Source organism: Triturus cristatus, chromosome 1_2, assembly GCF_964204655.1.
Source record: "Triturus cristatus chromosome 1_2, aTriCri1.1, whole genome shotgun sequence".
Lineage (NCBI taxonomy): Eukaryota > Metazoa > Chordata > Amphibia > Caudata > Salamandridae > Triturus > Triturus cristatus.
The window spans coordinates 317,402,280-317,415,266 of record NC_140580.1 but is presented as its reverse complement, the minus strand read 5'-3'; the positions used below and the strand labels follow the sequence as shown (position 1 = coordinate 317,415,266).

The 12,987-nt window shown below is 45.1% G+C and overlaps 1 protein-coding gene across 1 annotated transcript in view; it reads right to left on the bottom strand.

The window, feature by feature from the left end:
- ADAMTS14 (ADAM metallopeptidase with thrombospondin type 1 motif 14) overlaps positions 1–12,987 on the bottom strand; it is a 446,572-nt gene that overhangs the window by 155,518 nt on the left and 278,067 nt on the right. Inside the window, exons 9-10 of the mRNA XM_085603877.1 lie at positions 9,833–9,965; positions 6,704–6,817 (exon numbers count right to left, since the gene is read on the bottom strand). Of these exons, the coding sequence (XP_085460003.1) occupies positions 6,704–6,817; positions 9,833–9,965 (247 nt within the window). The remainder of the gene's footprint in view (positions 1–6,703; positions 6,818–9,832; positions 9,966–12,987) is intronic.

Here is a 12,987-nt window from a genome sequence, read left to right as displayed (position 1 = left end):
CGTAATTTAAATTGAGCCGCATCCAGGTGTTTATAGCTGGCAACAATTGGGTTGTAGTTGAAGGCAGTCTGAGTTTTTCTCAGTGGGGCAGTATGGTGTTCAGTGGGGGAGAGGATGTGGCACTATGGCCAGGTTCAGCCTTAATAACCAGTCCGCCAGACCACTCTCCTGAGAGAGCACTATCTCATGATAGACCTTAGAAGGCTTCGCAAGACATTAGAAGCCCCGGTGTCATAGCACCAGCAGGTGGACCCTAGCATGACAAGTGTGGGTTAACCTTCAAGGCTTGTCCACCACTATTCATACTGAAGTTCACCTCCAGTCTTGCGGGCAGGCCTATGAAGCAGTACACCCTAGAACAGTGACCCTGTCACTGAGATCACAGGACCCTTGAGAAGGGCCAGCTGTAGGGCGGTGCAACCGGTGTGACCGTACCAGGTGCTCACTTTAGGTGGAGGCATCATTTTTGCAAGTATATTATGGTTTTAAAAGCGTTTGCTGCCTTCTTCCTGGCCTCCAGTAATTTTCGGTAACAATAAAAATGTCATGATGACTCTGGTGATTAATGTTCTTCCTAGAGAGAGATCGGAATTTTGTCTAATGGAAGATTTGACTCATGGAAAGGTAGCTCAGAGGGTTAATGTACCTGCTGCAAAGAACATGTACCATGCAGATCACAAAGTGCACATAATGTAAATGGGCCAGTGGGTTACTGCTTTTGTCAGAGAGATCCTTTTGTTACTTGCAGTTTATAAGTTAACATCCTAACATAGAACAGTGAGCTATTAACTGTCATCTACTCCGCAGCAGCACAAGTCACATTTTTTATTAACTTTTGATACGTTTGAGCTACAAACAATTTATTAGTTTACATGGTCAGATCATGCTGCAGATCTTGCATTATGAGGCAAATATGGCAGAGCCATTATTATTTAGAAAACATTTGCAAACTAGGATTTTTAGCCATTCATGTTTGAACTGCTGTTTTGGAAAAGGGAGAAGTGCTGATGACAGAAACTCCATGGCTCGGAGATAAATGGCTTGTGCTTCCACATTTTATCGTATTTGGGGACATTCTGTGATTAGAAGCATATCCCACTTTGTGAACACATTTTACTGTCAATAACTCATTATAACCGTAAATAATCATGTGTATCCATTGGTTGATAAAACTGGGCAGTGAAACCAAACAAATACAAAAAATTGGGATGTTTGCGCATTCTGGCCACACCTCTGGCTCTGCCCACTGATCCAATCCTTGGATTATTCCCGCCCTCTGATTCTCCGCCCACAGTTCCCCTACTTTTATTCCCCCACTTCGACCACTGATATATCATGTTGCTGGATAGTGGGAACACCACACCAGTAAAAAGTACCATACCTATGATATTATAAATTCCAATAAACTGTTGACTTGCAGGTAGCCCACTGTACAACCTGATTAATGAGTCATTATCACACTGTTGTTAACGGGATCATTTTGTAAATATAGGACCTACATTTACAAATGTTACTAAGGAATCTGTATGGTCCCGTTATTTGCCAACTGTGTCCACTGGCGGACTCGGGGCGGAGGAGGTCCATGCGGTAAGTCGTGAGGGGGTGACACCATGAGTTACACGCACCGGGTGACACCAACCCTAGTGATGCCGACGCTTCCCAGTGCCATAGAGTGAAGGTGTGCCGGTATAAAAGAGCCCATGCCATAGTTAGACTGCAGGCCGTTAACTCTTTTGTGATCATGCCAGGTGCCCCCTCTGTATCGTGAATATGCAGTAGCTTTAATGAATTCATATGCAGTAACTTTACTGAATTTAGATTTGGTCATCTTTACCCTATAACGTGTACCGTCTCGATGGAGATGGTAAACTATGGGTACGGCATCTTTTAATTTGATTACATAATACCACTGTGTCTGCCAGAAGTGTTCAATTTAAAGTTGAATGCGCTGGGGCATAATTGCTTGGTGGCTGAAGATGGTGCTGTGACCTTGTGCTCATTGGTGCAGTAACCTTAGGATTGCACTGTGCTTTGTTGCTCGCTGATAGAGTTGTAGCAATTCTTTTAAAATAACCTTTTCAGCCATGCTACGCACTGTACAACATGTCTACAAGACATTGGCTTGGTAAATAGCTCTGGCGAGACCTTTTGGCTTTGCCAATGCTTGTTATGATTTGGTGTAAATCCATTCAGTAGTTTTGGAGCAATGATGGTTCGAAAATAATTGTATATCTGGATCTCCACCTAATTATTCTATTTGGCCCCGGGCCTATTAAGGCTTGAGAATAGGGGGGCATGCACCCCTCCTCTTAGAATTTGGCCTTGGAAGATGGGGCCCCCAGGGCCCAAGATGGCTCGAGGAGTGGGCCTCTCACACCCTCCCCTGTTTACCTGCATTTGGCTCTGGCTGATGGGGTCCCCGGCACCAAAATAGGTTTAAAGAGGGGGGCTCGCAGCTCCCCTCCCTTTTCTAATAACATGCGGATTTGGGGGATGGGGTCCCAGGGGCCTAATAAAGCTCAGAAAGGGGGTGGTCTTTGCGGCCCACCTCCCCATTTTTATTGTATTTGGCCCAGAGGGATGGGGTCCCCGGGGTCTAATATGTTTCGGGGAGGGGGGCGCGTGGCCACCCTACCCTTTTTATTGCATATGGCTCTGGGGAATAAGGGCCCCAGAACCTATTAAGACTTGGGAGGGGGGGGCAAAACGCCCCCATCCCCTTAGAATTTGGCCCCAGGAATGGGGGCCCCAAGAAGGCTTGGGTAGGTGGACTGCATGCCTCCTCTTTTTATTGGAATTTTGCCCTGGGGAATGGGGTCCCTGGGGCCAGTTGAGGCTTGGGGAGGGGATCTGCATGCCCAGCTGGCCTTAATATATATGTTTTGGCCCTGGGGGAATGGGAACCCGGGGCCCGAAGGCCAACCCTATACCATGCATGCGAAAGGCTGTGCGTGGTGTGCATTTGGCAGCCTGCTGGGGGTTGGCCACGGGGCCTGGAGGTAAGACAATCCCTGTGGCTAATCCCCCGGTTGATCGGTCTTTGGCCATATGTAGCACTGAGATGGACTGGCTGCCTGCAGGGAGTTAGAAGCAGGGCCCCGTAGCCAACCCCACACACGATCAAAGGCTCTGCATGGCACAAAGTTGGCTACCTCCAGGGAGTTAGATGCAAGCCAGGGCCTATGGCCAACTCTACGTCATGCACGACGAAAGGTTGTGCACAGCGTGGGGTTGGCTGCCTGTGGCCAATGTTGGAGCATGGTGATGGTTGCCTGCAGGGGTGATTGAAGCACTTATTAAATATTAGTTAACGTTAAAAAGAACTAGAAATTCACTGAGAAAAATGAAGGAAAAAGTAATACTATAGTTAGGTGAAATGTTCAGTACCAATGTAGCAGAAATTCACCAGTTATAGTTATCTCAATTAACTACAACTTGTTCCCTCAGGTGACTATGAGTCACACTCTTGCCATGCGCTGCTAATTACCCCACACATTACTTCACTCATGACATTTTCTATGACATCATTGATAATATCACTGCAACATTTGCAATGAAATTATTATGAGAAAACTATGCATGGAGTGGATGCATGTTATAGCTACCTCAAGACAAAGTTATAGTTACTCAAGAAAAAAATAACTGGTGAATTTCTGTGGCTTTTTTTTTTGTTCAAACCGTTATTTTGCTACTGAACTATAATGTTATTTTAACTATTGTTAAAATATCAATCAAATACTTCTTTAAAATGAGAACCATCCCAACTTGGGTCACCGTATAGTGCCCACAAGAGAAGGCAGAGGAAACTCTAATTAGTGTACTGGATGCAGCACAGCACGCACAAAGCAATCTACCCCTGCTCTGCTTCCTTGGAGGAGGAACCAGAGCTGGGGTAGGTCTATTTGATTGTTCACACTTGTGTTGAGTGATTGGAAATCTCTATTCTAGAATCCACTTCCTGTGATTCCTTCACTGTGTAGATTAGGGTTATTTTAGGTCCTGAAGAATCACCACATGACGTTCTCCTGACATAAATAGGCGAGAAACAAGTTGACCCACTAGTTTCACTAAACTATCTAGGACCATTATATCCCCTGATAGCACTCACCATTTTAACTAGGCAAGCAACCTCAATTCATTAAATAGGTTTGTTTCTGATGTTCACTTACAGGCACATGCATCAAAAGAAAAACCGGTCGCAAACGGGCAGATTATCAGAATCTGCCCCTATGCGACCGGTATTTTTCCATTTTGGATGCATCATCCCAAATGCAAAAATCGCAATTTAAGTAATCTCTAAATTGCGATTACTTAAATTGCGATTGCATTTAAGGAGTCTCAAATTGAGATTCCTTAAATGCAATACATTAAAGTAAAAAAAAATGCGATTTCGCTAATAGGGTGCGCAAATCACCATGAAGTTGAACTTCATGGTAATTTGCAAAACCTTTGAAAAAATGCACTTTTGTGCATTTTTAAAAGTTTCATGTTGCGCACACACGTGTGTGTGCGCAACATATGTGCACAGGTCAATTCCAGGGGTGCAACAGGGTGTCCTTTTGACACCCTTGCACCCTATAATTGCATGCGCAATTTGCAAGTACATATTGGTACTTGCAAATTGCTCTTGCAATTTCCAATTCATTCCTATGGGCCTGTAGGCCCATAGGAATGAATGGGAAGCTATTCCTTATTTGCGACTTGCAATTTGTGAGTTGCAAATAAGGAATGTGTAGGAATCGCTATTATTATAGCGATTCCTACATGCATAGGATTTTGCGAGTCCTTAATTGCGAATCCTTAATATTCGCAATTAAGGACTCGCAAAATCCTAGCTTGATGCATGTGCCAGTTAGTCTATTTTAATACACTCTCATTTCTCACATCCCTTCACTACCAATCTATACTTTCAACAAACACATATCATCTTTCTTTCCATGCTGGTAACATAAACATTTCCAATGCCAGTGCTGCTCTTAGAACATCAGCACACCTGACATGCTCACTCTTGCTGCCCAGACTTAATGCAAGCATCTATCAATGAATCTTCCATAGTGCCTGAAAATAAATATTGTAAGCGCAGAATACATTGCACTTTTTTCTTTCTTCATTAATGTCCATTTAATCTTACTCTATAGTATCAATATACTACACAAGAAGAGCACATTTTAGCATGCAAGTTTTTAATTTCCTTACAATGAGCTTCATTCAAAATATGGTTTATAATAATACCCACTACTAAGTAAAACACATTTTAAATCTTAGCACTTTATCTCTAACAGAAACACACATATCCCAAAACATTGACAGACTTAACTGCAGATTCAGGCAAACAATGAATTGTAAATGGATGATGCTCAAATGCTCCGGATCTTTCTAGAGAGTACTAAAATCAATTATATAGGATGTCAAGAGTGATGTAATATGTGGGGTAATTAACCCGTGAACCGCGGCGCAAATTCCGCCGCGGTGCGGGAGTTTTAATGAGTGGGCGGGGCTGCGTCAGCCAACGGACGTGCGCTGCACTAGCCAGGTAGTGCTCGCGACGGCCGTTGGCCGACGCGCGCACCGAACGGGTTAACAGTGCATTGTGAGGGCGTGAGTTATAGTTACCTTAGGATGCTTTGGCTTTCATGATTTGTGGTATGGTCCTCCACCGCTCTCAATAATGACGATCGCATAACCGTATATATATCATTATGCGATTGTCATTGTTGAGGGCGAAACCAGCATATTAAGCTCTACAAGCCTAAATATTTAGCTTACACCATGCTGTTCTTCTTTGTGTAGTAGTTGCAAACACAGCCTTTAAGCAGACCCAGAGTATATTCCGAATTATTAGACACACAGCGTGAAGCAATGAACATGAAGACAATGATTGATGATGGTGGTGATAAGGTCTCGCCCCTACCTCGGTAATAACCTTGTATATTATCTCTGCCGGTAAAGAAAAATGTCAGAATCTGTGATTATTACAAGGCCGGTTAATGCACATTATGCTGGTGGAATCTTGCATAATTTCTGGAATTTCGTGTTGCGCTTGTTGGGCAAAATGTCGGAAACTACACCATACTAAAGCCACATTATGTAATTTTCTGCCTGTTTTTTTTAGAGAAAAATCGTATCCGGAGCAACGTGAAACAACAGCACACAAGCAGCTGCTGTGGGCGTGACGGGAGCCAAAGAGAGTTCTTGCGACAAAAATGGATGCAGAGGTGTATCTTGCGCTTGAAATTAGAGCTAAATGTCTACTGTTGTTGGCATAATTTCACTTAATTTTCACAAAAGCTTATGTAATTACGCAAAAACAAACTATGTACATTTTTCACACCTGTATTTATAGTTACACTTGCACCAAATTCTTTGGTTTATTGGGCCACATATATTTGCGATGGCAATAACTAAAAGCACAAACACAAACATACAATTGTATTTTTCAGTTTATCTATATAAATATATACATATATATATATATATATTTATTTATATATATATATATACACACACATATATATGTATATATTTATTTATATATATACACACACATACATCTCAATAATCCTAGGTTTGCAGTCTATGCATGTGCGTCACCAGATGAAATTAGGAAGTTGCATCTAGAGCCCAGCTATGACTTCAAATAAGCATGATATATTACGCCACAACATGTCTAGAGGAGCTAAGCATAGCACAGAATTGCAGGTACCTTTCCCTGTGCGCACTCTGTCCCATCCAGCGGAGGCCCTTTCTTGGTTTTGCAAAAGTACGGGTTATCTGGATGGCTGCACCAAAGTTGCTTGCAAGGATCAAAGGTCCTAAACTGTGGAAAAACACATCAATTTAGTCATCAGAGCCATAATGATGCCGATACTTTCAGTCCTCCTGTATTTCAGATTAACAACCTATTTTTCTAGCCTAATGGTGAGGCTAGGCGACACTAGTCACCACACTTTCATATTTCGCTATTTTCTGATGTGGTTGTGTTCTCTTCCTTCAGTTAATCTACTTTCAGTTGTTTGTGTGATCACATAAAAACCCTCCTGCATGTGGTGTCTGGGGCCACTAGGCCCACATTCTGGCTAGAATGACCACACAGACGCCTAGTAAGGTACTGGTAACTGGCTCAGGGTACGTGCCCCCGGCCTCTTTTATTAGCATGGTCACCTGACTGGTGACGCTGGTGATGGGTGGGTGTTAGTTTGGGTGAAAACACTAGAACGTGTCCAGCCGGACACTACATCCCTCCCAAACTTTAATGAAAAGAAACAAACAAAAGTCCAATCTGTAAGAAAACAAATACACAATACACAGCACCAAATGAGTCTCTTCAGGCCGTCAGCCAGGCAGCGCTGGAGCTTTGGACGGCATGGTCAGGATGCTTTAGTCTGCCTTGACGAGGTACTTCAGACCTGCCTGGTCTCGCGGTGTTGGAGTCTATTTACAAAGTTCAAATATCAGTGCATCTAGAGCGGTGGTGGAGTCCATTCTGGAGATCTTGCAGGCGCTCAGGTTCCGGTGGACGACAAACCTACAGCTGTTGGGGATAATCTCAGTGTATGAGGCCTTCCCTTGGAGGCGACGTGCTTGATGGTCTTTCTAGCTCCCGACAGTCGAGCAACTTCAGACTTGCCTCTCTTGCCTGGACTCCTCTCTCACTGGAGATTCCTGGAGGGCCTTCCTGCCGGGCTGCCATGGGACCGTGTGGACTGTACGGTCTTCGTGTAAGCCGCGCGAAGGCTTCATTGAGGAACTGCCAACAGGACTCACAGCCAAGTCGCTCATGTAGCCGCAGAGGAACGTGGCCCCTGGTGAGGCCTTCCTCCATGTGCACCTTGTCATGCTGGGTACTGCTGGTGCTTGTGCTTCTGGTTGGCCTAGGCTGTTTAAGTCCATGCAGCTTTCTTTGGTGCTGGAGTCGTGTTTATCCTGCTGGCTGGTGGCCCATGGAGCGGGCCCTTGCAGGGATTGACTATCTTTTTGCTGCAGTATAGCCCCTTGAAATACCCTTGTTCAGCTTTACAGGTTGCTGCATCATATGTTAGTGTGAATGTGAGGCTTAGGCATCCTCCTGGCATAATAAAGTGTTCCTCTTGCTAAGTCTGCCACTGCAGGCAGTTTAAACGTGCAGTCAACTTTCTCGGCCGTTCCCTCTTGATGGCCACTAGGTGGCACTGTCACCTCTTTTCTTGCAGGCTTCCGCTGTCCGGATGGTGGAGCGGACTGGCGGCAGTAAGAGGGCCGTAACGGGACTTTCCCAGGTGCTGGAGTGTACTCCAGCTGAGCTACAGCACTCTGTTGGCAGGGTTGCTGCTGTCCAAATTGATGCTACTCACTAGGCTGCCCCGTGTCTACTCTTTAGCAGGAACAGGGCAGAGGCTGCAGGAGTTACAAGGTTGCTGGGCACTGCAAGCCCTACCAAATGGCTCGGGAGGCCAATAGTCTGTCTTCTGGCCATGTGAGTAGGTGGCCACTGGGGGGGCGTATACTGGCTATTCCTCAAAGCCTCGCTGAGCAGGGTGCGAGGAGGACATGTAGATCAGTTCTCTACACAAAGTTATTTCCCCTCGCGGGCTGGCACATTGAATAAATGGCGTTTCTGGGTGCAGTGCGGCACCGCAATGCTATGGACCGCTTCAGGTACTTGCTGCAGGCGCCGGATGTCGCAGGCCCCTGGAGGCGTCAGCACCGGCATGCTGTAGCGCTCCTGGCAGGGGCGGAGGCGGGCTTTCCAACTCAGACCCACTGGCTGTGAGGACGCGCCGCGCTGGACTGTCTACAGGGTGGCATCTCTCATTTTCATGCCGACGAAGACTCGCTGGCCTCACACCAAGTAGGAGCCGCTTCTGACACCGGGGAGAGGTGGGGGACTGCAAGGTGCCGTTGTCTGCTGAGGAGCGCCTTTCCGCTCCGGTTCTGAGACCAGGGTAGTGATGGTGCCAAGGGAGGCACAGGGGCCCTCCTCCTCGCTGCCATGTACCTATGTCCATACCTTGCCAACTCGGGGGCGCCAGGGCTGCATGACGTCTTCACTGCCTTATCGTTCTGTCCACTGGGTATGGCAGTCGGGCACCGGGCTCTTTGCAGACGACAGCAGCTGAGGAGGCAAGAGACACTTACCAATGCCTTACCAGCAAGGGCATGTCGTAGTAGGCACGGTCTCTTCACTGTGCTGTCCTTTCCACCCAAACTGGCAGCATGAGGGCATTAGTGGTGGGAGGGGGGGTGGGAATCATCATCTATGTGGGGCGATGTGCCCGCTGTCACAGGGAGGCTGCACCGGCATCAGCAACTTGACTTATAAAAATATGTGGGAAAAGCTTTATGGATCAATTCCTGAGGGTGGAAGGACTGACAGATTTGTATTAGGAGAACCGCCTCACAAGAGACAAAAAAGTATAGTGATATGAACATCATGTTTTTTTCAATATATGGTTGCTTGACAAAGGTCTAATACTTGTAAATTCATTTAATTCACATGATTGTTCCGATTTTAATTCAAGCAGCATAGATTGGATGGTATTATGTTTTAATATTTGTATCTGTATTTTTATGGTTCAACGAAACGAAATAAAGTTATTGCTTGCTTGCTTGAAAAACTGTGTGCATTTTCTGGAAAGGCACCTCAAATTCCAGTTCACCTAGAAAATAGTTACAAATTATGTTTAATAAGAAATCAGAACAGAACTGGTCCCCTGCATCAACCAGATCTCTGAAGCATCTACATATCACCTAATGATCCAACCCTTACCTTTAGAGGCAGATTCAAATGGTAAAAAGTTATTGAAACAATTATTTTACAAATCATCTCTCTTGCGGCTGAACAAGCAATACTCACCGCAGTGCACATCTTGTACCCCACTCCGAAGTCGAAGCGACACTGCTCATCCATGGAATAGTTGATTCCTGGAAGCTCAGGCAGCTTTGGCCAATTATGCTTGAAGGGATCATCCAGAAGGCAGTCGTAAGAACTGCAGCAACAATAAAAGATGAAAGATAGATGAGAAGACACTCTGATGAGCACCATGATAGAACAGTGTCCATTTTGTATTTTTTGTATGGGTGTAAGGAAATCATTTCACTTTCAAGGTATCCCACAACCATCGCAGAGCTTCAAAAGAAAAGAGTTGTGCACATACTTACACCACACTGCTGTATTGTACCTCTCTATTCCCTTCATTTGGTTGGTGTCTGTTGTATGTTACTATAGCCTTATACCCCGCCGTAGCGGGCTATACCGTCTGTTAAAGGCCCGCTGCAGCGTTAAAGGCCCGAGCCGAAGGCGAGGGACTTTAACAAAGCAGAGGGACTTTAAAAGCCGGTATAGCCCTGCTACGAAGGGCTATAAGGCTATTAGAACATTCTGCCACTAGAGGGCAGAATGTTCTAACAAAACAAAGCCTTCAGGGATCGCGAGGGGATTCAAATCCCCTCAGGCTCCCTGAAGCCTTTGTTCACAGCCAGAGCTGTGAACAAAGACACATTGGAATGTTGGAGCTCTGGGCTTATACCAGCCATTATAAGCCCGGAGCACTCCATTGTTTTCAATGGAGCTTCCAACATTCCAATGTTCTAATGATATTTACTACATTGCATTCATGTATATATATTTCCTGTGGAATGCTCCCTGCTTCTAGGCAACTGGCTCCTTGTCAGTGATGGGGGTTCTGGAATGTGTTTGTAGAGCAGTTGAACTGGGAGCAGAGAGCAGACCATAAAGGGCTGTTTACTTCTCCAATAAGCTACTCATAGCAAGACTCCGTTGCACGTGCCGTTACAAAAATGTCACCGTCCTTGAACTCATCTAAGTCCCACCAAATAAGCAAACTGCCTTCCACAGACATGAATGGGATCACCGTCTCTGAAAAGATTCCTCACTCTCTACAAACATTTATGTCCACGTTGGTTTCATCTTGATCTCCCTCCAAACCACTGCGTATTACCCTCAATCACGACTCAGATGGTTGAGAAGTACAGCAGCCGGGTCTGGTGGCTTAGTGGACTAATGTGTTCACTGTAGTGGGCTGTGTTTGACCTCATGGTCACAGGTCAAATCCTGGTGGGTCCACTCAGCCTTTCATCCTTCTGAGGTAGATAAAATGAGTACCATTGAGTTGGGGAACAATACACATCCGTTAATCAGTGCCTTGATACCCTTGGGTGATACCTGCGCTTTACAAATACACATTATGTTAGACAAACTGCAAAGTCCTGAAAAGCTCCCCTAATTGCAGCAGTTGCAACCCAAATTAAATAACCAGGGGCGTAGCTACCAATGATGCAGTGAGCGCAGTGACCGAGAGGTATAAGGAGCTCACGGATCCAATTGTAACCAACTTTTGCTACAGAGATAGCCGCTGGGGGTTGGCAGGGGGCAGTTTTCCTCCTAGAAATAACACTCATGGTTCTTTTGCTACGCAACTGTAAATAACAAAGATCAAGGTAATTGGACAGGGCATAAACAAAAACAGAAGGAAGGTATACATACTATCCCTTTGATTGGACCTCGGTTGGCGTACCTCATGATGCATAATCAGTGTGCCTCCTGACAGCTTTTTTGCCCTTGAACCCAGGTGTGAAAGAAGCATGGGTGCAAGGGCAAAGGTGTTGTCTCATTTGCCTGGAGCTATGCTATGTATAAGTAAAGGAACATACCTGGGTATGGCACCGGGGCACACTTTGCTCCAGTATAACCCATACTACAGGAGGGATGTTGTAAGTATCTATGGCACACTATGTAATATCAATGTATCCGGTGGGCAGAAAGTGAGTAAAAATGTCCGTTGAACCCGACTGGCCTCTTGTGTAATACAACACATATTATCCTTAAGGAATTCTATATTAATTTTGGAATTAATATGTCTGTTTTGACATGAAAAAGTAAACATTTATTTTGGCAAAAAGGATAAACGTGCTCACAAAGAAAATGCCCAAACCGGTATTTTCCCAAACTCTCTTCCCTAAAAAAGTTAAATACATGTATATTTACCCGGCATCAGAAAAGATGCTGGTCAGCAAATATCCATGGAATACAAGCGACTACAGTGGTGATTTTTCAACACACATCTTTGATTTGAATGTCTTCATTCTTCCATGACAGCTGAGTGTGTCTGCTTCGGTACAGTTAAACTAGACTGCTAAGAGCTGAATTGTGGTTTAGTACACGTAATGTTTCAGTTAATTTACATTTTGAGGCTCCTCTGTAATCTAATTCACCTGCAGAACCCAGAGCAGCACGCACATGTGGGTCTTGCACAATCATCTAACCACTTTTGGTACAAAGTATTACAATTTTGTCAAGTAGCCCAAGAATATTAGATTGATTCCATCTTTCTGGAACTTGAATCCCAGTAATAAAAAGTTGTGTTGATGACACATATAAATGGAAATAGCGCAGTCATGACTATGGACGATGCAAGCTTTTGCTAGCGGGGGGTCTGACCAGAGGAGAGAGGCTGAATCCCAACCTTAATCCCTGCTGTTTTCTTGGATCCACTGAGTTCTTCTCAGTCAGATAGGTATTAGCTCTATGTTAGACCTGACTTCCTTGGCGTGGTTGCCCCATGTCTTTTTGCCTCTACTTCCTGTATTTTGATATTATGCTGGACTTCATTGTTGCTGGTTTAGGTACTCTGGGCTCTTTCCCACTGCTGATCAGTTCTTAAAGTGCAAGTGTTCCCTGTGTAAATTGTGATTCTGATTGGTTATCCATTATTGGCTTATTTTATATACTGGTAAGTCCCTAGTAAAGTGCCCTATGAGTGCCCAGGGCCTGTAAATCAAATGCTACTTGCGGGCCTGTAGCACTGGTGGTGCCACTCACACGAGTAGTCCTGTAAACTTGTCTCAGACCTGCCATTGCAGTGTCTGAGTGTGCAGTTTTAAACTGACATGTCGACCTGGCAAGTGCACCCCCTTGAGAAGGTAGGCCCAAGGTATCCCCAGGGGCAGGGTGCAGTGTATGTGAAAGGTAGGAAATGTACTGGTGTGTTT